This window comes from Sorex araneus, chromosome 3 (assembly GCF_027595985.1).
Source record: "Sorex araneus isolate mSorAra2 chromosome 3, mSorAra2.pri, whole genome shotgun sequence".
Classification (NCBI taxonomy): Eukaryota; Metazoa; Chordata; class Mammalia; order Eulipotyphla; family Soricidae; genus Sorex; species Sorex araneus.
In genome coordinates, this window is record NC_073304.1 from 104,369,551 (window position 1) to 104,396,105 (window position 26,555).

Sequence of the window (26,555 nt, forward strand, 5' to 3'; positions counted from 1 at the left end):
CCATGTAAGCAGAATACTCTCAGTAGCTTGCCAGGCTCTCTGAGAGGGATGGAGGAATCAAACCCGGGTTGGCTCCATTCTCCTTCAGATGCTTTGTAAGTAGAGGAATCTATATATTTAGTTGGCAGTAAAAACATTAGACAATGTGAATATTTTAAGTGAAAAAGCATCAGATCTATAGATTGAATTGACATTTGGGATACTTCATATATTATCTTATTGGGGACTTCAAGTGACCTTCCTGGACCTGAAGTCTATGAGCTCTGGGCAAAAAAGGTTAAGTACAGCATATCCCAAACGCTAATATGCACTATAGTCCCGTTGTTCATCGATTTTGCTGGAGCGGGCACCAGTAACGTCTCCACTGTGCTACTTATAAACTTAAAAATGAGAACCATTCATTCATACAAACGCCTAAAATAGGGGAAATTTTCCCAATATTCAACAGAAGTGCCTTCTGGGAAATGTAGTCTCTTCCTGCGGCCTTATGGGAAATGGGTCTCTTCCCGAGACCCTGAGGGAAATGTAGTCTTTTACTGAGGGCTTATGGGAAATGTAGTCTCTTCCTACCGAGCAGCCGTGCAGTCCCATGGGAAGCGGCGCTTCAGCGCCATAACGCGACGCCCTGGCCTTGCACTGGAAACAGCGGTTTAGAGAGGGTTGCACAACATCAGCGCGAATGATGCGGTTCCTGAAGATTTGTTTCCGGTGCTGACGTGAACTGATGGGAAGCGCTGTTCCTCGCGGACCGCCGTCAAGAGTGGGCCTATATCCGGGGAGGGACGCGGCACTCCCAGATTGACCCGCACTAGGACGCGGGCGGATGGGAGAGGCGGGACTTCCGACCGCCGGGCCCAGGCCGCCGCCTGCCGCCGCGGGTGGTCTAGGGGCGCGGGGGTCTGCGCAGTCGACGATGACGGCGCCCGCGGGCGGGCGTGGGTGGGCTCGCTGTGCGGACTTCCGTGGGTTCCGACCGGAGCCCGTCCCTGGGGGCAGAGGTGAGTAGCCGCGGAAGCGGCTTTGCCGGTGGAAGAGGAGCCTGCCGCGGAGTCTGACCGCTGGGGGCGTGTCCGCCTGCCCGGGTCGGGAGCGCCACGCCCACGGCCCGGGCACTGCGGGGGGGGCGGGGACTGACGGAAGAGGCGCGGTCCCCTGCAGGCCCTGCTTCCTGAGGCGGGGAGAGGGCGGGAAGGGCCTGCGGGGGGCGAGTCCGCAAGGGCGGTGCGGTCCCGAAGCGGCTTTGCTTGCCAGGTCTGAGATGCTCTGAGTAGGGCGTTCGTCTGCAGACGGCTCGCGCCGCGGCGAGCAGCGGAGCCCAGGGGCGGGACTTTCACCCGCACACGCGGCTGTTCGGAACGTTCTCGCTGGCCTTTCTCCCCTGGCGGGGGAAGGGGCGCCGAGGAAGGAGCGCCTGGCGGCGCCCACTGCGGGGTCTCGGAGAGCTCTTGCCGCGGGGTGCCGGGCCGGGCCGCTGGGGGAGCGTTCGCGAGCTGGGGGCGGGGAGAGCCAGGGCGGCAATTTCGGGGACGCTTGTGAGGTGGGGTGTAGAATCGGGGGGGGGGGCACTGAGATATTCTTGCGGGCGGGGTCAGGCCAGGGCGTCACTTTGGGAGCGTTCAGGAGGCAGGTGCAGAGCCCGTGGGTCACTGGGAGCCTCGTGAGGTGGGGTAGAGCCACAGGTCACTGTGGGAGCGCTCGTGAGGTGAGTGTGGAGCCAGTGGGGTCATTCCTGAGGTAGGGCATAGAGCTAGGGCTCACCCTGTGGCTAGAGCATTCGAGCCAGGGGCTCACTGAGAGTGTTCGTGAGCAGGGTGGAGAGCCCGGGCGACCCTGGGTGGAAGTGTCCGTGAGGTGGAGTGTAGAGCCGTTGTGGGAGCATTTGTGAGGTGGGGTATAGGGCCAGGGGGTCGCTCGGGGGAATATTCGTGACATGGTGTAGAGCCAGGATTTCACTCTGGGAAATCGGTGTGGGGTCGCGCTGGCCCACGTGACGATGCAGAATCCCGAAAATGGCTCACCGAGGATTTCCATGGTTATCTACTTCTGGGGAAAAAATTAGAATTGGGCATTTCGGTGACAGATCAGGGTACCCCCAGTTGGTACTAGAGCCACAAGGAAAAGACCATTTTACAGGTCTCGTCAAATTCATCATAAAAATGAATGAGAAATGAACTCCATTAAAGCTAATTGGTTTTGCCATCAAGCACTCCAGACTCCTTAACTTGTACTTCGGTAGCTTTTCTCCTTTGGGAGGTAAGCAGGTTATACTAGGAAAATAGTTAAGTGCTAAAGATTAGTTGTTGTTTTTTGGGTTCTGCTCCATTTTTTGTGGTTATTCTTTTTGGCAGGGAGTGGGGATAGCGTATCCAGTGATGCTCAGGACATACTCCTAGCTTTGTGCTCTGGGGTCACTCCTGGTGGTGCTCAGCAGTTCTGGGAATTGAACCGGAGTTGGCTGTATGCAAGGAAGCACCTGAAACCCAGTTCTCTTTCTGACCCTTGATGTATACATTTTAGTGAAAGTACATAGCTTTATCCATCATGTTTTTCAAGGTGACTGGTTCCCTCTTGTGTTGCTTCTGTTAACTTTTTTTTTAGAAAATCAGCTAAATTAGTTTAAGCATAAAGCTTGTACTTAGTGCTTGCAGATCTATCAGTTTAGTACACACGACCATTCTCCCATTCCTGAGTCCAGTGTGACACAGTGGTTCTGCCTCTACAGGGTTCTTCCAGCCTCCCAAAGGAACTAAGTTCTCTCCATTCTCCCAAAAACTATAGAATGAGCACCTCTGAGGTGAGTCCTTTATTCCTTTCCCATTTTGTATTGTATGGATTTATGAGGTTTATAAGAATCCATACATTAAATGGATAAATAAAAATAAAGGTTATCTTTGGAAGATGGTTTCAGCATTAGCTTATATGTTTGATGCTATAAATGATCTTTGTTGATGAGTGTATTCCCAGTTGACAGTTTGTTTCAAGTTCAGTCTACTTCTGTGCTTTAAATTGTATCAAGATCTCCCTCAAGTATTTAGTTATCGCCAGAGTCATCCAGTGTTTAAATCCATCTGCATGTTCACAGGTATATTGAATGCAAAGGAAGTACATCTTCCTCACTATGGACCCTCTGAGCATTACCTACTTTTTTCTTCTAATCTCAGTTCTATGACTGAGTTAGTAAAATCTCTATATTTGCTCCTCTGTTTCTTCTTTACCACTCACATGGAATACTCACAAGTGTGAGATATATAACACCAGCTGAGAATCTTATAATTTAACTCAACTCTAACTGTAATCTGTATTAAGAAGCTGCAAATCCTGAACCTGAATCCCACAGGTTCAAGATTTTGTTTGACAGGACTGCTTCCCACCCCATTTCAGATTACAGCTACAAATTCAGGTTATCACTTGTGCTTCTCTAACCAATCAGTTACAGAGTAAGTGTTCCACTAACTCCCTCTCCCAGGATGAGAGAGAGGGGTTATATAAGGGTTTTTGCTTAGTTTATAGAACTCAGAAGAAATACTTTTACTTATTGGTTGAAGGGTGTGATAAAGGATATAGATAACAAGAAGAAGAGACAGTGAGGTCTGGAGAGTGCAGAGTGGTGAAGCTTCTATACCCATTGAACTGCAGGGTATCACCCCACTAACAGGTAAGCACATCACCAGCCTGAAAAAAATCCCATTCTTCAGATTTTTATGGAGGTTTCATCATTAGTTGATTGGTCAGTTAGTCTTATTTCCATCTGCTCTTCCCTTCTAGAGCAGTAGGTAAAAATTCCGACCTTCTGTTCTTTCTGTTCACCACCCTTCATCCAGGGCTTATCCATAATTCCTTCATTAGGACAAGGTTCTCCTCATGCTCTTACCACAGGATTTTTCAAGGTTTAGGGAGATCGTCTAAGAACCTAGATCCAAGATAAATAAAAATATACATATCTTTTCCTTCTCTGTGCATCTGCATTTATCAGTTGTTTATGCAGTTTCTTTATATAACTGTACCAAAATTAAAACCAACATTTTTTACTTTAAAAATGTTATATTGTTTCTTATTCTTCATTCTCTTTTCTTGCCTATGTATAATGTAGATCCTAATTTCTGACCCAGATCCTATCAGAAACCTCCCCATAGAAATCATCTTTACACATACAGTAACTGTCCAGTCGCCCCCTACACACACACACACACACACACACACACATACACACACACACCACAAATTACAACCAAGGTTACCGTGGCTCTCGTGAATCATACCATCACCAACCCGGAGAAGGACAGTATCTCCGTTTTATAGATTGCAGAGTCTTTTTTTTTTTTTAATAATTAAACCAAAACACAAACAAAAAAAGTTCACCCATCAATCCTACTACCAGTCTGACAATCAACAGCTTGATCTCTTATATGATCTTAATTTGTTTCATTTTAGAATAATAGAGACAGGAAGCCTTTGTAGAAAGGCTATAATGGTGTGCACTCAACTTTATCATTATGCGTTAACTGGCTCTCTATATGTATGATTTACAGGTGAATACAAATACTCTCAATAGTAGGAAACATGAAATACAATAAATTTGCAAAGTTATGTTCTTTGTTTCTGAACCTTTAGACTAAAGAGAAAATGTATTGTTCCAGGCCTTGGTTTCATTCAAGGATGTGACTGTGGAGTTCAGCCAGGATGAGTGGCGGTACGTAGGTCCTGCTCAGAAGATGCTGTACAGAGATGTGATGCTGGAAACCTACAGCCACCTCGTCTCTGTGGGTAAGCACACCTGACCGTGTGACTCTGGAACACACTTTGATTTCCTCCTTTGGCAATTTCTAAATTACTTATTCAACAGAAAATATGAATTTTTACTGCATAATTTGGGGAATTTAAGAAATGTGTGTAGGTTAAAGATGTGTGTTGTTGATATAATGGCATGTAATGATTCTCTCACGGCAGATGTTTCTATGTAGCTGTTTGCAATCATTTCTGTTCTCAGTGGGGGCCCTCCCTTCCCCTTCTCCCCCCTCAATAATCTATCAACGAACCACTAATCCAGTTTTTACTGCATTGGTCTTAGGGTTTTTAATTTATCTTTTATATTTAATCACCATGAGATACAGTTACAAAGCTGTTAATAGTTGGGTTTCAGTCTGTATACAATTTTCTAACACCTGTCCCTTCACCAGTATATAATTTCTCACCACGAAGGTCCCCAGTTTTCTTCCTGCCACCCCCTATCGACTGCCTCTATTGGCAGGCGCTTTTCTTCTCCCTCGCTCCCTTTCTCCCTCCTTCCCCCTGCCTCTCGCTTTTATGATATGGTTTATTATGTTGATTGACTTGGTAGTGTAAACCATCCTTCCATCCCCAGGATAAGTCTTCTTTGGTCTTGGTGTATGATCTTTTTTTTTGGCTTTTTGGGTCATACCTGGTGATGCTCAAGGGTTATTCCTGGCTTTGCAGTCAGGAATGCAAATGCTATCACTCCAGCCCCTGTATGATCTTTTTGATGAGTTGTAGGATCCTATTTCTAGTATTTTGTTGAGGATATTTGCATCTGTATTCATCAGTGATAATTAGTCTATAATTCTTTGTGTGTGTGGGGGGGGTGTCTCTGCTTTGGGTATAAGGGTGATGTTTGCCTCATAGAAACTGTTCGGGAGTGTTTTTTTCTTCGCTTTCCTGGAAAAGCTTAAATGGGATTGGCAGAGGCTGAATCGATAATACAGCGGGTAGAGCGTTTGCCTTGCACGCAGCTGACCCGGGTTCTATTCCCAACATCCCATATGGTCCCCTGAGCACCACCAGGAGAAATTCCTGAGTGCAGAGCCAGGAGTAACCCCTGTACATCACCACCAGGTGTGACCCAAAAAGCAAAAACAGAAAGGGGAGGGGGGGTTGGCAGTAGGTCTTCTTTAAAGGTATTTAAGAGGGGTCTGGAGCGATAGCACAGCAGGTAGGGCATTTGCTTTGCACATGGCTGACCAGGTTCTATTCCCAGCAACCCACGTGGTCCTCTGAGCACTGCCAGGAGAATTTCCTGAGTGCATGAGCCAGGAGTAACCCCTGTGCAATGCCAGTTGTGACCCCCCCCCAAAAAAAAATAAATAAACGTATGAAAGAATTCAGTAGTGAATTGATCTGGGCTTGGCCTTTGGGGGGGGAGGGGCAGGGAGCATTTCAATTTCTTTGACAGTGATAGGTCTATTCAGGTGATCCAGATTTTGTTCAGCCTTGGGAAGTTATTGAAATCCAAGAATTTATTCATTTCTAGGTACTCTCATTTTGTGGCATGAAAAAATCTGTTATCTCTGATGATCCTTTGAATTTTTGTGGTTTCTATTGTGATATCCCCTTTCATTTCTGATTTGGGTTTTTAGGGTTCTCTCTGTGAGTCTTTCTGGTGGTTTATCGATCTTGTTTATTTTTTTCAAAGACCAGCTCTTAAGATGCCTTTTTTGGGTCCCACAAGTTCTTGTAGTTTGTGTTCTCATTTTTGTTTGCTTCCAGGAATTTTCTGTTTTTCTCTCTGAACCCACTTGTTCAGTAAGTGGCCTGTTTAATTTCCAGGTATTTGATTGTCATTTCTGTGTGTGTTTAACTTCTATTTTCAGTGCATCACAGTCTGAAAAGATCATTCACACTATTCCCATCTTGACTTTGTGAAGGTGTGTCTTGTGGCCCAGTATGTGGTCATAGAAAATGTCCTGTGTGCATTAGAGAAGAATGTATCAGTTTGGGAGAATGAAAAGCCCTGTAAATATCTACTAGCTCCCACTCTTCCATTTCCTACTTCAAAGCCAGTATTTCTCTGCTAAGTTTTAGTCTCCTTCTATTAGGAGGTGACAAAATGGTATAGACGTCTCTGATTACTCTGATTACTATCGTGTTGCTCCTTGAAGTCTATTAGCAGTTATTTTATGTATTTTGCTGGTCCCTCATTTGGTGCATATGTGTTCAGGATTATGAGCTCTTCCTGATGTGTATGTCTCTTAATTATTAAGAAATTATTGGGGCTGGAGAGATAGCACAGCGGGTAGGGCGTTTGCCTTGCACGAGGCCGACCCGGGTTCAAATCCCAGCATTCCATATGGTCCCCTGAGCACGGCCAGGGGTAATTCCTGAGTGCAGAGCCAGGAGTAACCCCTGTGCATCGCCAGGTGTGACCCAAAAAGCAAAAAAAAAAAAAAAGAAGAAGAAAGAAATTATCTTCACTGTCTCTTACAACCTTTTTCAGCCTGAATTCAATGGCACCTTATACTAGTATGGCCATCCCAGCCTTTGTGAGAGATTTGTCTGCTTGAATTATTTTCCAGACTTTGGTTTTGAGTCTCTATTTGATCTGACTATTCAAATGTGTTTCTTATAGGCAACAAAATATTGGATTCAGTTTTTTTAATCTTATTTTGCCACTCTGTGTCTCTTAATTGGTGTATTTAGGCCATTATCATTGGGAGAGATTATTGTCATGGGGCTTTGTGTCTTCTTTCTGTGTAAATTTGTTATGTTTGTGTAGTTTATCTTGCCTAAGTTCCCAAGAACAGATGATCGGTTAAGGAAACTTTGGTACATCTACACAATAGAACACTGTGCAGCTCTTAGGAAAGATGAAGTCATGAAATTTGCTTATAAGTAGAGGTCATGGAGAGTATCATGCTAGTGAAATGAGTCAGAAAGAGAGGGACAGACATATAATGACTGCACTCATTGTGGAATATAAAATAACATAACATGAGACTGACACCCAAGGATAGTAGAGACAAGGGCCAGAAAAATTGCTCCATGGTTGGAAGCCTGCCTCATGAGCTAGGGGAAAAGGCAGCTGGGATAGAGAAGGGATCACTAAGTCAATGACGGTTAGAGGGATCATTCAGGATGAGAGATGTGTGCTGAAAGTAGATAAAGGACCAAACTGGATAGCTTCTCAGTATCTATATTGCAAACCATAATGGCCAAAAGTTGAGAGTATGGGGGAAATTGTCATAGAGGCAGGGGAAGAGTTGGGATGGGGGGCGGGAGGGCAGATACTGGGGACATTGGTGGTGGAAAATGTGCACTGGTGAAGGGATGGGTGTTCGATCATTATATGACTGAAACTCAAACATGAAAGCTTTGTGATTGTATCTCATGGTGATTCGATTAAAATTTTAAAAAGCATCTTCAGTTTTTCTTGTAAAATTGATTTTGAGTCTGTGAAGTTCCTGAGCTGTTGGTTTATCTGTGAATTTATATATCACTCCTTCAAATCCGAATGAGCCTGGATGGATAAAGTATTCTTGGTGAGGCCTTTGTTTCATTGTGTTTTTTACTATGTCCCACTGTTGACCTCAGACCTCAGGCTTGTTTGATAAAATCTGTAAATCTAAGGGATGCTCCTTTTTAGCACTTTCCTTTCATCTTGTTCCTTTCAGTATTATATCTATGGTTTTTATCATTCTGATTCAGATATGTCTTGGAATTTTTTTTATTTGGGTTTCTTTTAGCTGCTACTCTTTGTGCTTCCTACAGCTCTGGGAACTTTCCAGCAGTGACATCTTTGACTGTAACTTCCTTCATTGGGGTGCCTTCCAGTCCCTCTGGGAATCCAATTGTTCCTCTTGAATTTATCCCAGGTACTCTTGTGTACCATTTATTTTGTGTATTTTTGAACAACATCTAGAGTTGTTCAAACAATACTAGACAATATTGTTCAACAATACTGGAGTATTGCCAGTATTGCAAGGTTTTCTGCATCTCTGAGCTCACTGATTCTGTCTTCATCTGCTGTTACTCTACTTGTGAGTGCTTCCGTTGAGGTTACCCTTTGACGTGCCAAATTTTTAATAATGATACTCTACTGCTTGTAATTTCCTTATTTCTGCTCTCATATCCTTCTGTGCTTTATTGGATGTCTGATCCATTGTTTGAGCTCTTTAAACATCCTCACCGTTTTGTGTCAGAACTCTTTTATCAGAGAGATTATGTAGGTGGCTATTTCTTGTTGAGGCTTCAGGGCTCCTATCTTCATCCAGCCCTTGTGGTGGGGTTCTGCACTTTGTCCCCATGATGCCTGTGGTAGTCTGGAGGTGATTCTTTGCAATACACTATCAGCATCACCCGCCTCATGATCATGGAGGACTCTACTTGGTAGGTGGCAGTCTCTTCTTTCCCTGTTAAGGATATCCTCCCTCCCCCCCCCCCCCCGCCAGTTTGGTGTTTCTGAGTAATTATGTGGGGCTTTTTGGGCTGGTTCAGGTAATGGGTTCTTTGTCCTCAGCTTACTGCTGCTCATTGACTAGGGTTCTGGTGTTTCTTGCACTCACCACTACTTTTGTGGGTTTGGGGGAAGTGTTGATTGTAGTGGGGCTAATGGACTACTGGCTTAATGTGGTTAGAGTAGCTAGGCTGCACTGGTCAGAGTTTAGTGTAGAAGGCAATGGATCTTAATGGAATATGGAGCAGGAAAGTAACTTGACATTCCCTGGGAAAATCATATCCACTGCTAGTCTGACCTTTGGGAGGAACCACGCATCTGTGGCCTTCAGGGTCCACCTGTACCCTCTGGGGTGTTTGCAGGTATTGGCAGTGCTGAGTCCCACCGTCTTGCTTGCTGAAAAGTTACTTCCCACTGGTTATTCACCTGGCAAAGGCTTCAGTGGGACACTAGGGTTGAGCACCTGCTTTGAAAACTATGATTACTGCTTGCCTGACACCAGGATCAAAAGAAATAATGGTGCAGCATCAATATATGCAGAAGTTTCTGGGGGGATGGCTTACAGAAAAAGGAGCGCACATATATGTGTATATATATATATATATACACATATATACATATACGGTTCGGCTTTCGCCTTTCATGCTGCCGAACCGTGTTCGATTCCTCCCTGCCTCTCGGAGAGCCCGGCAAGCTACCAAGAGTATGGATCCCACATAGCAGAACCTGGCAAGCTACCCATGTGTATTCGATATGACAAAAACAGTAACAATAAGTCTCTCAATGAGAGACGTTACTGGTACCCACTCAAACAAATCAATGAGCAATGGGATGACAGTGATACATATGTATATACAGTCATACACACACACACACACACGTGTGTGTGTATATATATATATATATATATAAAGCTCATTCAGATATTTAACACAATACTGCCATACTTACAAATTGAGAACAGCGGATAGCCGACCCGGGTTCAATTCCTCCGTCCCTCTTAGAGAGTCCAGCAAGCCACCAAGAGTATCCCGCCCGCATGGTATAGCCTGGCAAACTACTGTGGAATATTCAGTATGCCAAAAACAGTAACAAGTCTCACAATAGAGACGTTACTGGTGACTGGTGCCTGCTCGAGCAAATCGATGAACAATGGAATGACAGTGACAGTGCTATTTTGCTTAGTTTTTGGTTTGGGAGTTTTATGCCACACCCAACAGTGTTCACGGTCTTCTCCTGACTCTGCTCAGTAGACCATATGTGGTGCCGGCAGTCAAACCAGTTTTGAGTTTTTTATATAATCTAGAAATGATTACTGGTGATTAAATTCTTAAAATGCCAGTGTAAAACTAAAAAAGTAAAGATGTTGAGATGTTTAATGTGGGAGGATTTGTGTCTAATTAGAAATACACTTTAGACTTTTTATACCCAGTAAATGTGAATCTTTATTGGAGTTTAGTTTTGGTTAGTGATTTAGCAATTTCAGGAGATTTAAGATTGTAACATATTTTATTTTATTTTTCACCTGAAAGATAAACTATCTTTTTTTGTTTTGTTTTGTTTTGTTTTTTGGGTCACACACAGCAATGCGCAGAGGTCATTCCTGACTCATGCACTCAGGAATCACTCCTGGCGGTGCTCAGGGGACCATATAGGGCGCTGGGATTCAAACCCGGGTCGGCCGAGTGCAAGGCAAATGCCCTACCCGCTGTGCTATCACTCTAGCCCTCTAACCTGAGTATCTTTACTGGGTCTCCTGGGTTGCTGTACTTTTCCCCAAATTCAGATACCAAATTTCATGCATGATCCTATGTCCTAAATGACCTTTCCATTTACAGGATACTGCCTTATAAAACCAGAAGTGATCTTCAACCTAGAACATGGAAGAGACCCATGGTTATTGGAAGATGAATTTCTAAACAGCAGTTGTCCAGGTGAATAATTGGAAAACTAAATCCAAAATGAGATCAATGAATGGCATCCTTAGGAAGCAAATTTACAAATAAGCAGATATAATAAAACATTGTTATAATATGTGAGTTATAATATGTGAGATCCTATGTAATTTCATTTTCTTATTTTTCAAACTAGGCAACAGTATATTATTTCTACCTGCCAAATAAGATAATTTGTCAACTATTACCAAAAAAGATTATAAAGTCATTTAAAAAGGAAGGCTGATGTTGGGAAAAGGGAGACAGGAAGTAGTAAATTGATCAGTGATTGTGTTTGGGAAGCTACCAAATATAAATCACTAAGCACTGAAAAATAAGAGTTTTGCAAAATGTATAAATAAGTGTAACTATTATAAAATTAGAAACAACTATTGCCATTATTAGGAATAATGGTTAATAGAAAATATCTTATCACTGCAAAATCAGGAGATAGTACAGGATGCTTGCCGGGCATGCAGCCTTCCCTTCCCCCTTGGCTCCATTCCTAGCATCACAAACTGCCCTGTCAGCACAGGCAGGAGCCACTTGTGAGCTCAGAGCAGGATTAGCCCCTGGCCACCACCATTTTTAGAAATGTCTCTATTTTTCAGAGAGGCTTGAAGTAATCCACATTCCCACCAGCGGTAACAGTTCTTTTTGTGCCACGTTTTCACTGGTGTGAGGTGAATAACTTCATTGTCATTTTGAGTTGCATTTCAGTAATAATCACTGGAAATGAGCAATTTTTTCATAAGCCTCTTGCTCATTTTTAAGTCATCTTTAAGTAGCTGTTACTCTCCCAGTTTTTTAAATGGGATTTTTTTTAAATTGAGTTTTGAGAGTGCTTCGTATGGTTTAGATATTAGCTGTTTGATGTTTGAATATATTCTCCCAAACATAGGAATATCTTAGTTTCTTTCACAGTGCAGAAGATTTTTAGTTTGATAAAGTGCCATTTGTTTTTCTTTTGTTTTCTTTGCCAGTGGGGCTATATCATTGAAGACTGCTCTGAGGTCAATATTTTAGCGGGTCATGCCTGTATTTTTCTCAGTGTATTTTATTGAAACAGGTTTGAGGGGCCAGAGTGATAGTACAACTGGTAATATGTTTGCTGTATAAGCAGCCGACTAGGTTTTATCCCCAGTACCCCATATTGTCTTAGGAGCCAGACAGGAATGATCCCTAAGCTCAGCCAGGAGTAAGCCCTGGGTGTGCTCCTGCCCCCACACCCCAGAAAGAATGGAGAAGAAGAAACAGGCTTGATATCTAAGCCTTAAATCCACTTGTAATTAACCTTAGTGAATAGTGTGAGGTAGGGGTCTATTTCACATTATTTGTGGCTTCTAGCTACCCAGTTTTCCCAGTTTGATTTTTTTTTTTGAAAGACTCTCCTTGTTCTATTTTCTGTACCTAGTACCTTTGTTGAAAATAAACTGCCCATACACTTAAGTGTATACACTTAAGAGATACTCTTAAGAGATAACTTTTATCTCCAGACTTTCAGTTCTATTCTATTGATGAAGGTCTGACTTTGTATTTATACCATGCATATTTAATTTACAGTAAAGAGTAAGGTCTAGGAGCTGGAGTGATAGCACAGTGGGTAGGGCGTTTGCCTTGCACGCGGACAACATGGGTTCGATTCCCAGCATCCCATATGGTCCCCTGAGCACCGCAGGAGTAATTCCTGAGCGCAGAGCCAGGATAACCCCTGTGCATCGCCGGGTGTGACCCCCCCCAAAAAAAAAAGAAGAAGAAGAAGAAGGTCTAGGAATACAATTCCTCTCGGTTTCCTGTTTCTTAGGGTTGCTTTGGTTACTCTGGAAGTTTTATGGTTTAAATGTACAAATTTTACAAGTATTTGTTCTATGTCCTTAAAACATTTCCTGGGAATTTTTTGTGTTTGGGTTGGGCTGGGTTTTTGTTCGTTTTGGGTTTTTTGTTTTGTTTATTTTTTCTTGGTTTTGGTTTGGGGGGGCATACCTAGTGATACTCAGGGCTTATTCCTGGCTCTGTGCTCAGGAATTGCTCCTGGCAGTAGTCAGGGGAACTCTGGGCACAATTCTGGGTTGACCATATGCAAGGCAAGTGCTCTACCCACTGTACTATCACTCCAGCCCCGTTCCCTGGAAGTTTTGATGGAACCGCATTGCTCCTATAAATCAATCTGAGTAATGGGTAAGATGGCCATTTTAATTGCTGATGACTTTCATGGATGTTAGTCTATGAACACAAAATATGTTTCCATTTCCCTGTGTCACCTTTTATATCTTTCAGAATTTGTGTGTGTGTGTGTGTGTGTGTGTGTGTGTGTGTATTGCTTTTGGGGTCACACCTGGCACTGCACAGGGGGTTGCTCCTGGCGATGCCCTCAGGAATTACTCCTGGTGGTGCTCAGGGGACCATGTGGGGTGATGGGAATCGAACTCGGGTCAAGGCAAACGCCCTACCCCCTGTGCTATCACTCCAGCCCCCAAGAGAATTTATAATTTTAACTAAATGTCTTTCACCTCCTTTGTTAAATTGATTTCCAGATATTTTAGTTTCTTTGACACAGTCATAAATGGGACTTTTTTTAAAAAGCTTTTCTTTTACATCACTGATAGCATGTAAGATTCCAACAGACTTCTGTGTGTTTTTGTAGCCTGATGCAAATAAGCTGCATACAAATTTATTATTTCTGTGACTGTTTTAGTGAACTCTATATACAATATTAAGTAGTAGAAAGTAGTGATATGTTACTAATCTCAATTCCTTTGACTTCTTTTTCTTGCCCACTTGGTATAGGAAGGCCTCCTGGTGCTATGTTGAACAGTAGGGGTAAACTCAGTAAACACCCTTGTCTTGTGCCTACAATAAACAAAAAGCTCTTCATTTTTCCCATTAAAGATAATGTTAACTCTGTTTTTGTTACATATAACCTTTACAATATCGTGGTAAATTCTTTTAATCCCTGTTTAGTTAAAAGTTTTCATCATGAATTGCTGTTAGATCTTGTCAGTCTTTCTCTGCATCTATGGAGATGATCATCTGCTTTTTTTAAAAAAAAAGTAGTTCACAATATTTGATTGCATTTAATATTCCAACACCAATCCCACCAACATTATGCCTTCCCAACACCATATTTCACATGTTCCCATCTCTGAACGCCAAACCCTGCCCCAAAGTAGAACCAAGATAATTTTTTTTTTTTTTTTTTTTTGCTTTTTGGGTCTCACCGGGCGATGCACAGGGGTTACTCCTGGCTTTGCACTCAGGAGTTACTCCTGGCGGTGCTCAGGGGACCATATGGGATGCTGGGGATCGAACCCGGGTCGGCTGTGTGCAAGGCAAACGCCCTCTCCGCTGTGCTATCGCTCCAGCCCCACAGAACCAAGATAATTTAATTTGTATTATTTGATATGAAAAACTGCTGAAAATGCTCCGAAAAAAGTTTCCTTAGAAGAAAGAGTGTGAAGATTGTTTTATTTCACCTGGGGGCCATTAAGTCCTTCTAGGAGAGCCCGGCAAGCTACCGAAAGTATCTCGCCTGCACAGCAGAGCCTGGCAAGCTTCCCTTGGCGTATTCGATACACTGAAAACAGTAACAAGTCTCACATGGAGATGTTACTGGTGCCCACTCGAGCAAATCGATGAACAACGGGATTACAGTGATATAGTGATAAGAGATCACTAACATGTTATTAAAGGTTGAGCCTGTGTGCTTATATATCTGTAAAAAAAAAAAAAAAATTTCCCTCTAAGATGGTTGACTCCTACTTTAAACTCCATCATATGTGGTGCGGTACTCTTGGAGCATGTGGGTGGTGTGAGGTATGACTCCCGGCCGCTCAGTTGGGGAATAGGTTCACTCGTGGGTGAGACTTGGCTGAGAGTATGGAGAGCAGCCATCAGCAAGGCAGCAGTTAAGTTCTGGAGGTTTTGGGCTGCTAGGGCTGGGTACCCTGGGGCAAAAAGAGGTCTCACCCGCCCCCCTCTGGGGCACCCCCAATGAGACAGCCTGTGCAGAGTCTGGCAGCATGGTTATGCTGTATGCCATGTTCTGCTCCCTTCGGGGAAAGAAGGACATGTGACTCTGGATCTTGGCCAATGATGAGATTATCTGGCACCAGCCAAAGGTGGCTTATGGGTGTGACTGCTGAGTTGCTGGAAACAAGGGGATACCGTTTCCTGTTCCGTTGAACTCAGAGTTTCTAGTCACAAAGGATCATTTGCTTTTTGTCTTTCCTTTTGGTTTTGGTTTTGGGCCACACCATGCTGTGCTCGGGGAACACTCCTGTTAGAGCCCAGGGGGACGATACAGTGCCAGGGATCCAACCTTGATTAGCCAGCCACGTGCAAGACAAGAACCATGAACTGTCTCTCTGACTTTTTTTTTTTTTTTTTGCTTTTTGGCTCACACCTGGCGATGCACAGGGGTTACTCCTGGCTCTGTACTCATGAATTACTCCTGGCGGTGCTCAGGGGACCATATGGGATGCTGGGGATCGAACCCGGGTCGGCCACGTGCAAGGCAAACGCCCTACCCGCTGTGCTGTCACTCCAACTCCTGACTTTTGTTTTTTATTGATATGACTGCAGCCATAGCACAGCAGGTAGGGTGTTTGCCTTGCACGCAGCCAATCCAGGTTCGATTCCTCCATTCGTCTCAGAGAGCCTGGCAAGCTATTCTTGGCATATTCGATATGCCAAACATAGTACCAACAAGTCTCACAATGAAGACGTTATTGGTGCCTGCTCGAGCAAATCAGTGAACCAACAGGAGGACAGTGCTACAGTATTACTTTAATTATTGTACATATATTGAGCTATAATACATCCTTGGGATAAATCTTTGGTAGTGATGCACAGTGCTTTTAATGCATTGTTGGATTTTATTGAGGAGCTTTGCCTTCGTTTTCATCAGGTGTTTTGGTCTGATGTTTCCTCTTTTAGTATGTCTCTCAGGTTTTAGAATTAAGGTAATATTGGTCTCATAGAATCACGAATCACGAAATCCCATTAATCGTCGATTTCTCTAGCGGGCTCAGTAACCTCTCCATTCGTCCTTTCCCTGAGATCTTAGAAGTCTCTCTCGACTCGGCCCTCCCAATGATGTCACACTGGAGGCTCTTTCAGGGTCAGGGGAATGAGATCCAACTAGTTACTGGCTTTAGCATATGAATACACCATGGGAAGCTTGCAAGATGTCCCATGTGGGCAGGAAACTCTCAGAAGCTTGCCAGTTTCTCCCAGAGGGAGAAGTAGGCTACAAGATATCGCGCAGCCACAAAGCGTTTCTGGGAGCTTGCTTTTAAGTCTCTGGATGTTGGCTGTTGATAGGATTACACACACCTGGGTTCCTCTGCCAGTACCTTCATGGGTGAGGCCTGTCCAAACGTGTGGAGAGGGACCGAGAGCATGGCTGTAGCTAGGTTCCGGTGGTCTTCGGCTGCCGGAAGCTCTGCTCGGGGTGGGGAGGAAAGCTGGAGCACATCCACTCCAGGGGGCCCTGGGGAAGACAGCCAGGCGTGCGGGCAAGAGACTCAGCATCGCTCTCTCCTGGGAGCTTTTAAATCTCTGGATGTTGGCCGTTGATGGGATTACACACACATGGGTTCCTCTACAGGTACCTTCATGTGTGAGGCCTGTGCGAACGTGTGGTCTCATAGAAACTGTTTGAAATTTTTTTTTTGTCTCTTTCTGAACAAATTTGAAAAGAATGGATAAAAAACTGGGATGAAAAGAGGGGAGGGGAGAGGGAGAGAATGGGGTGTGGGGGGTAGAGAGAGAGGGGTGGCTGCTGTAGAGGCAGGGAGGGTGTGGCAGGAGGGATACAGAGGACTTTTTTTTTTCTGCTTTTTGGGTCACATCCAGCAATGCACAGGGGTTACTCCTGGCTCATGCACTCAGGAATTATTACCGGCGGTGCTGGGGGGGGGGGGGGTCATATGGGATGCTGGGAATTGAACCTCGGGTTGGCCGCGTGCAAGGCAAACGCCCTACCCACTGTGTTATCACTCCAGCCCCAATACTGAGGACTTTGGTAGTGGGAAATGTACAGTGGTGGAGGGATGGGTGTTCAACATTGTATGACTGAAACCCATTGTAACTACCTCATGATGATTCAGTTTTAAAAAGTAAAAATAAAAAATGAAGACTGGGGCAACAAGAGTATAGCAGGTAGGATACTTGTCTTGCACAAGGCTAGCCCAGGTTCCTTGAGCACAGCTAAATGTGGCCCCAAATTATTTTTTAATGTGAAAGAATAGTTATGAAGTTTTTCTCAAAAATTTTGAAAAATTCATTAGTGAACCCATCTTGCCCATAACTTTAATTCTTGGCAAGATCACTTTATCACTGTCATCCTGTTGCTCATCATTTTGCTCATGCGGACACCAGTAATGTCTCCATCGTGAGACTCGTTGTTAACTGTTTTTGGCATATCGAATACACCACAGGTAGCTTGCCAGGCTTTGCCATGTGGGGGAGATACTCTCGGTAGCTTGCCAGGCTCTCCGAGAGGGACAAAGAAATCGAACCTGGGTCAGCTGCGTGCAAGGCAAATGCCCTACCCACTATTCTATCGCTCCAGCCCACGCAAATAGTCTTTGTAGATAGAAAAATGTAAAAAATCTAACGTTCAGTCTATCGATGAAACCAGCATTATTTGTGGTGCTGGGAAGGAAATCTAGGGGGGCTGGAGAGATAGTGCCCTGAGTGGATATTTGATAAATATCTCAACTTTCTTTATAGAATAGGTCTACCCAAACTTTCTACTTTCTCCTAACCCAGTCTCCAGAAGTTGTAGGACTAGCATTTCATTTCTTCTGGTTTCTCCAGAAGAACATTGGATCAATGTTGTTCAGGTAACTTCCTACATTTCTGAAGTGTGTGTTCTAATTTCTCCCCTTTCATTTCTGATCTGACTTATCAGTTTGTTTGTTTTCTTGTGAGAGTAGCCAGTGCTAGAGCAATAGCACAGCGATAGTGCGATAGTGCGTTTGCCTTGCACAAGGCTGACCCGGGTTCGATTCCTCCGCCCCTCTCAGAGAGCCGGGCAAGCTACCTAGAGTATCTTGCCCGCACGGCAGAGCCTAGCAAGCTACCTGTGGCGTATTCGATATGCCAAAAACAGTAACAACAAGTCTCACAATGGAGATGTTACTGGTGCCCGCTGAGCAAATCGATGAGCAATGAGAAGACAGTGACAGTGAGAGTAGCCAGGGGTGTCTTACCGACTCCCCTCTAATCTCTTCTGTCTCTTTTACTTCAGTTTTATATAAAAATGTATTTTGATTTTGTAACCTACCACTTTACTGTATAGGTTATTGTATTCTAAAAATGATAGATATCAGAGGCTGGGAGTGGGTGGCAAACTGGGGGCATTGGTGGAGGGTAGTGGACACTGGTGAAAAGATTGGCGTTGGAAAATTATATGCCTGAAACTCAACCACACATGTTTTTGTGACTTTTTAATTCACAGTGCTTCGATAGAAAATACATTTTAAAATTTAAATAAAGTTATTTGATGGAATCTGGTTTTTTGTATGTAATATCATCTGAAATTGTAATAGTTCTGTTTTCTTTCCCTTCCTACACCTGTGTCCTGACTGCCTTGGATGCCAATAATACCATATTGAATAATATAAAATATGGATATCCTCATCATGTGCTTAATTTTAGAGCAAGCATTTGCGGTTCCCACCATTAATTGCAACACTAACTGTGGATTTGTTGAAATTACCTTTACTATATTAACAGCTAAGCTCCTTCTATCCCCATTTTGTTGAAAGTTTTTATTATAAATTGTGCTGAATCTTGTCAAAGACTTTCTCTGCATCTATTGATGTGGTCAGCTTTTTGTCTTTTTGTTGTTGTTAATGTGATGTCACACATTTATTTACATATATGGAACTATCCTTGAGATAAATCCCACTTGGTCATGGTGTATAATTCTTTTAATATGCTGTTGAGTTTGGTTCACTAAGATTTTGTTGAAGTGTATTGATTTGTGGCTTTCTATTTTATTGATAGGAGTGCCTCTGTCAGCTTTGGGTGTGTAGTGTTGGCCTAACAGAAACTGTTAAAATGAATTTCTATTTCTCCTCTTACTGAAAAAAACTTGACAAGATTAAGCAGTGCATGGGACCTTCTTGAAGATTTCAAAGAACACTAGCAGAACAGAATTTTGTTTGGGAGGAAAGTTTTGAGTATTTTGAATTTTGAATTTCTGTACAAGTTTTTTGTCTATTTATTTGTCTATTGAATTTCTGTACAAGTTATTTGTCTATTCAGGTTTCTGTTTCCTCCTGATTCATTTTCAGGAGATTGGAGGATTTTGAAAATGTTTTATTTATTCTAGATTCTCCAATTTGGTGGCATTAAGTTATTCATAATAGATCTTTTATAATCATTTATATTATTTCTGTGTTATCTTTTGTAACTTCTTTTTTTTCATTTCAATATAATTTATTAGTAGAGTCTTATTTTTTCCTTTGTGAATCTAGCTAAATATCTCTTTATTCTTTTGAAAAAACATCTGGGTCTCGTTATTTTTCTTTTCCTCTTTGACCCAGGCATTTTCCATTTATGTTTCATCTCCAGATATTTTTCATCCAGCTTACTTACTAGGATTCTTCAGGATTCTTAGAACTTTTTTATGATTCATTTCTGCCCTTACGGGCATTCTGGTCTAAAAAGATACTTTCTTTTCAATTTCCATGTTCATGGTTTTATTCACATTAGTTTTGTGTCCTGGCATGTGGTCTGCTATGGAGCATTTTCCATGTTCATTGGAGAAAAATGTGTAGTTGGCTTTCTATTGATGGATATCCCTGTGTGTATTTAACATATCTTTCTGGCTGATTATTTAAAACTGATTAATTTGTTTTGTGGGATTGTTATATTACAGTTTTCTACTGGTGAAGTGATGGGTGTTGGGACACTAAATGACTGAAACTTGGTCAAGAACAACTTTGAAACTGTGTATCTCACAGTGCTTCAATATAAAAATATTTTTCTAAGTTTCCTGCTACTATTGGTTGAGCAAATTTCTAAATGCTGCTATATATACTTACTAAACTCTTTTGCTGTGTAGATGCTAACATGTTTTAAATCTTTTAATGTTGAATCCTTTATTATTATATACTGTAAATTCATAGGTTTCATTCCTTTTTAGTTTCTGTATTTTCTCTGATAATAATGTGAACACCCAGATATTCTTTTCCAGAACTTTTACTTTTTTTTTTTTTTTTTTTTTTTTTGCTTTTTGGGTCACACCCAGCAATGATCAGGGGTTACTCCTGGCTTTGCACTCAGGAATTACTCCTGGCAGTGCTTGGGGGACCATATGGGATGCCGGGGATCGAACCCGGGTCGGCCACGTGCAAGGCAAACGCCCTACCCGCTGTGCTATCGCTCCGGCCCCCAGAACTTTTACTTTGAATCTGTGTTTATGTTAGAAGCTCAAGTGTCTCTCTTAAAAGTAGCAAATGCTTGAGTTTTTGTTTCCTGATTTATCTGACTACTCTGTGCCTTTTGATTGGTTATTTTGTGCCACTGTTTAGTAAAATTATAAAACTACTTAAAAGTATATTTTATGTATATGGATGCTGGTTTGTATCTTTGTTTTCCCCCTTTCCATTGATACCTGATTGCTGTGTGATGATCAGGTTCCATGGTAATATTTTCCATGTAAGGGTTCATTCATTAATTCTATGGTTGACAAATGTCAGTAGAAATTTGAAAATACATGTTTGGAATTGAGTTTGTGGGGCAGGGGATGAGAGGGAGTGGGGCTTAGGGTCCTTGGAAGGAAGAAAGATGGATACACTAGTGATGGATGTGGTGTTGGAATCTATGTGTTTAAGAAACCATTAATAGTATTGTAAGCCATAGAATCTTAATTAAGGGGTAAGCCAAAGAATGTCAGTTAAGGGCCAGAGTGAAAATACAGCGGGTAGGGTACTTGCCTTGCATTAGGCTCACCCAGGCTCAGTTGGTGGCACCACATCCCCCAAGATTAACTAGGATTGATCCCTGAAAAAAAAGCCAGGAATAAATCCTGAACTTACACTGCCAGGTATGACCCCCAAAATTAAAAAAGAACCTCAATTAAAAAATAAAAATTTTTTTAAAGAAATTACCTGTGTAGTAAATCTATCCTTACTGTCTCTTTAGGTATTCTTATGGAGAAAAGCCACCCTGAATTTAAAAAAGAAGAATGTAATAAAATTGGAGACAATTTCAGTGAAGTTACTGAACTACAGAGAATTGAAACAGGAAGTGAAACTTTTAATCAAGATGTACATTTTCAGCAATTCCCAAGAACTCATATCAGAGTGAAATCTCTTGAGGGTGGAAAAACACTGTACCACTATTTAGCCATGACCGTACAAAACAGAACTCACATACTGAAGCCGTCTTCTGATCAAGATGTCTCCTGTAGGGAAACTTTCCTTTCTCAGTCAGCCTTTACTGTGCATCAGAGAACTCACAAAAGAAGAAAATATTATAAATGTAGTGAATGTCAAAAAGCCTTCAGTAGAAAGTCATGCCTTATTGTTCATCAGAAAATACACACAGGGGAAAAACCTTATGAATGTAATGCATGTGGTAAAACTTTCAGCCACAAGTCAAGCCTTGGAACTCATCGGAGAATTCACACTGGGGAGAAACCATATGAATGTAATGAATGTGGCAAAACCTTCAGCCTGAAGTCAAATCTGAGAATTCATCAGAGAATTCACACCGGGGAGAAACCATACAAATGTAATGAATGTGGCAAAGCCTTCAGCCAGAAGTCAGGTCTTGGAAGTCATCAGAGAATTCACAGAAGAGAGAGACCCTATAAATGTGATGAATGTGGGAAAACTTTCAGAGAGAAATTAAACCTTACGGATCATCAGAGAATTCACACAGGTGAGAAACCCTATGGATGTGATAAATGTGGTAAAACTTTCAGCCGTAAATCAAGCATTGTAACACATCAAACAACTCATGCAGAGGAGAAACCCTATAAATGTGATGAATGTGGGAAAACTTTCAGGCAAAAGTCAAACTTTAACATACATCAAAGAATTCACACAGGGGAGAGACCTTATGAATGTAATGAGTGTGGGATGGCTTTTACATCCATGTCCTACCTTAGAATGCATCAGAGATTTCACACAGGAGAGAATCTCTATGAATGTAATGAATGTGGAAAAACTTTCACGCGGAAATCAATCCTTGGAATACATCAGAGAAGTCACACAGGAGAGAAGCCCTATAAATGTGATGAATGTGGGAAAATGTTCAGCCAAAAATCAAATCTTGGAATACATCAGAGAATTCACAAAGGTGAGAGACCCTATGAATATAGTGAACGTAGTCAGGCTTTTATCTACCTACCATACCTGAGAACTCATCAGAGGATTCACACAGTGGAAAGTACCCATATATGTACTGAGTGTGGTAAAACTTTTAGTCGGAAGAAAAGACTTGGAAAGCATCAGAAAACTCACTCAGAGAATAAGCACAATAAGTGCATTGAATGTGAATTTGACATTCATCAACTATTCTCTCCTCTAGAAATGTCAGAAAACTTATGAAGAATGCATACCCTGTTAATGTGGGGAAATTTTTAGATATCAAAACCTATGAAGTAAATAAGTGGGTTTTTTGTTTGTCTATAATATGTTTATTAGCTAACCCCCTGAAAAAACAAACATTAATACTGTGGCAAGGCTTGTATCACCTTTATAAAGGGGTCTTCCAAAAATGAAAGCCTCAAAGAGGTGTTTAGATAGTGAAGATTTTATACCATTTTTTCCAAAAGGACAGTATATTTGTGGAGAATTATTGAAAATGATAAAGAGTTTTGAATTTTAGAGTTTACATGACAAGATGAATACTCACGAAGTCAATGATAAATTATTTCCTTAATATTTGTAAAGCTCTAAGTTGATGCCATTTTTTTAACAAAGCAACATTTAATTTTGTGATTTTTTTTAAGTATATTTTACCAATAAAGTGTAGAACCCTGTAGTATTGGTTCATTCTCTTATCATGCACAGTGCTTAGGTTCTCTTAAAATTCACTTTAAAGCTGTAATTTAAGATGTACCCCAAAAATGGCAAAGCTTCTGAAAAAGAAACTTGTGGAATTGATGTCATTTCTAATGAAAAGCTTTGTCTCTTCCTCCATTGGGGAGATCATTGGGTATGTCACAGAGTGGATAAACACCATGCCATTAGGCATGTAGAGGAAGAGCAACAGAGGCTTTTAATGTCTCCTGTTGAAATTTTAGGTCTAAATCCTTAATGCCAGAGTGTCCTGATTTGGGGTGGCATATTCTGATGACCTTCATAATGCAGAAGAAAATTTATAAATGTAATAGCTGTTGAGACTTCTATCAGATCAGTTCTAGTATCAAAACAGCGAATAAAGCATAAATGTAATTTATGTGGAAGAACTCAGATCTTAATAGACTTAATGTCTGGTTAACTTAATCAGAAAACTTACATGTATAACTAAATGTCATTAATATTTTTTTTAACCTTGGAATCAGACCTTTGAGAATGTGAGGAGGTAAGTGGAGAAATTATCAAGATGAAAGTAAGTAAAAATATTCACTAGTCAGATCTAAGGAAATACTACAGGATTTGCTGAGGTGTTATTCTTGGCTCTGCATTCAGGAATCTCTCCTGGCTGTGCTTGGGGACCATATGGACTGCCAGGGATTGAATTCAGGTGGGCTGCACGCAAGGCAAGGTAGATTTAAAACCCAATAAACTAATAATAGACATTTTTCAGCACTAACAGCACATCAGGGTAATGATAAATTTACTAGTCTGCTGAGAATCCACTTCTTGGATTAGTGACATCTCTCTTGGGCCAGGGAGAAGGGCATAGTCAAGAGCATATGCTCTGCATGAGGGAGTTCAGTTCCAAGCACTGCATGGTACTCCAAGCACTGTACTGGGAGTATCCCCGAAGCACTGCCATGTGTGTCAGAAACAACAAAAACTTACTGCTAGATTTAAGACCCATATCTTCCCCCATTTGAACACATAATCTTCAGTATCTTATTTTAAAATTAATTCCTATGTTTCACAAGTGAATTGCAGGCCGCATTATGAAAGTCATTGGCTGAATCAGTGGCTAAATGAGATACAATCAAAGTAGTAATTTTATGCCACTCCATATTTCAAGAATGAAGATTAATTTTGTTAGGTTCTCAATATGACCACTCATTTCAATTTGTCAAGAGCCACTATTGACAGTTACGAGATCAGTAATTTTTCTGGGGAGACTAACTAGAATTTTTTTTCCAGTTTTCAGCTTCTACTCTGAAGTGCCCCAAAAACCTTGTGACTTACATGGTCAATCCCCAAGCCCCATTTCAAAGCCATGTTAGTGTAGAATGCTGTCATCTTGGGGGCATTGTGAAGGGACATTCAGGCTGTCTGCTCAGCACCACTTGGAGTGTTGTGCAAGAATGTAATTGATTTCAGTGGATCCTGTGAGAAGTAAGGTGACGGATTGAAGTCGTCTGGAGTCAGACCAAAGGATTCTTATCAGCTCTTCTTGCATTTCTGCAGGGTAGTTTTAGGGAAAGAAACAGCCCTCTGTACTTGGTTTTAAAGCATACCTTTGATCTTGGTGGTGGAACATGTGCACTGGTGAAGGGATGGGGGTTTAATCAGTATTTGACTATGACTTAAACCTGAAAGCTTTGTAATTTTTTTCTTTCTCTTTTTCACGGTGATTCAATAAAATATTTCTTTAAAAAAAAATAAAGTATACCTTTGAGAATGATGTGTGAGAAGGTGACAGACAAGTCTATTCTTTTGAAATGCATAAAATTGAATTCAGGATGTGGTTACACAAATATTTTTATAGGTGTATTTTTGCCCTATATGTATTTTAGGGACAACATATGATAAGGTGTTTCATAGCAGTTACATGTAATGAGTAGATTATTTATCCCCATTTTCAGTGGGACGTTTTTCAAAATATGCAGTGTTTTGTGAAATTTAAACTATATCTTTGGAACTTCACCTTAATCTGATCAGCACCAACATGCCTTAAGATGTTCAAACAAGAACTATTCACGTTCTACTCTGTTTGAATCTGGATGAAGATAATGATGTTGCAGACTTATTTTCTAATGAAATTTTATTTAGCCTTTGGTTAGTGTTAACAAATATGTTTCATGATGCCATGATTTAGTAGACATCATTAGGTTTGAGAACAAAATGTCAATAACATTTCATGAAGGCTAAGGAGGGAATCTTAGACATTCCACTGTTGGAAAAACATGATTACACTAAGATCTCAGTGAAAATTGTCTTAACATTAGACACTGGGTTTAAGAACAAGGTTTGGTAAACAGGCCTGTGAATCAAAGTCCACTGCCAATGTAGACTGATAAGCCGTGAATTGTTTTCATATAAAGCGCATTGCTGTATTTATGTTGAATTCTAAGTAAAAATAGTGATAGAGTTGAAAAGTTAGTATAGGTACAATTCTAAGGCCTCATCAAAATATTTCTATCTGACACAAGAAATTGCTACAAATATTAGATAATTTTAAGTGGAATGTCCTATCATATTTAATTCGCAACATTCCCAAGAAAATGTACTATCAAACCAAGAGCCCATGTAGCTCATGTACTAGCCAAGGAAAGCTATATACAGATGTTTAATAACGTAGCTTGTGTTGGATTGCAGCCATTTTATGTGCTTGGTTTTCAGTTTTTGTTTTTTATATCACATCAGCGATGCTCAGGGATTACTCCTTGTTCTGCGTTCAGGATTAGCTACTAGCAGTGCTCTGGAGACCATATGCAGTGCTGGGTATCAAAACCAAACAGACCTATGCAAGGCAGACACCCTGCCTGCTGTACTATCTAGCACCTTATGAGCTTATTTACAAAAAAATATCTTGTTTGGGATAGAGCGGTAGCACCACGGGGAGGGTGTTTGCCTTGCACCCAGGTTCGATTCCCAGCATCCTGTATGGTCCCCTGAGCACCGCCAGGAGTAATTCCTGACTGCAAAGCCAGGAGTAACCCCTATGCATCGTCGGGTGTGACTCAAAAAGCAAAAATAATAATACCTTGTTTGAGTTTTATGCTTTCTGTGAGAACACTTATGTGTTGAGGGCTGGGGAGCAGCATGACGTGTCAGTTAAAGCAAGTTAATTGTTTTCCTTGACTTTTGGTGAGTCAGCACGTTTTACCAGTTCTGCTCTATTGCTGTTCATTGGAAGTGTCAGTGCTACTGAAGAAATAACCTCTGATCCATCTGTGGAACAGCTAGACCTGAGAATGTTTTTTAAACTTGTAGAAACACTCAGGGCTGGGGCTGGAGCAATTGCACAGTGGGTAGGGCGTTTACCTTGCACGCAACCAACCCAGGTTTGATTTCCAGCATCCCAGATGGTCCCCTGGGCACCACCAGGGGTAATTC

General features: G+C 41.7%; 1 protein-coding gene across 1 annotated transcript; it reads left to right on the forward strand.

Annotated features, from left to right (window-relative positions):
- The first annotated feature begins 1,141 nt into the window (after positions 1–1,141).
- ZNF782 (zinc finger protein 782) lies at positions 1,142–24,904 on the forward strand. The gene is made up of 5 exons (XM_055130423.1): positions 1,142–1,251; positions 2,723–2,794; positions 4,638–4,764; positions 11,023–11,118; positions 21,280–24,904. The coding sequence occupies exons 2-5, from the start codon at positions 2,780–2,782 to the stop codon at positions 22,689–22,691; spliced, it is 1,650 nt and encodes a 549-aa protein (XP_054986398.1). The 5' UTR covers positions 1,142–1,251; positions 2,723–2,779; the 3' UTR covers positions 22,692–24,904.
- The last annotated feature ends 1,651 nt before the right edge of the window (positions 24,905–26,555 follow it).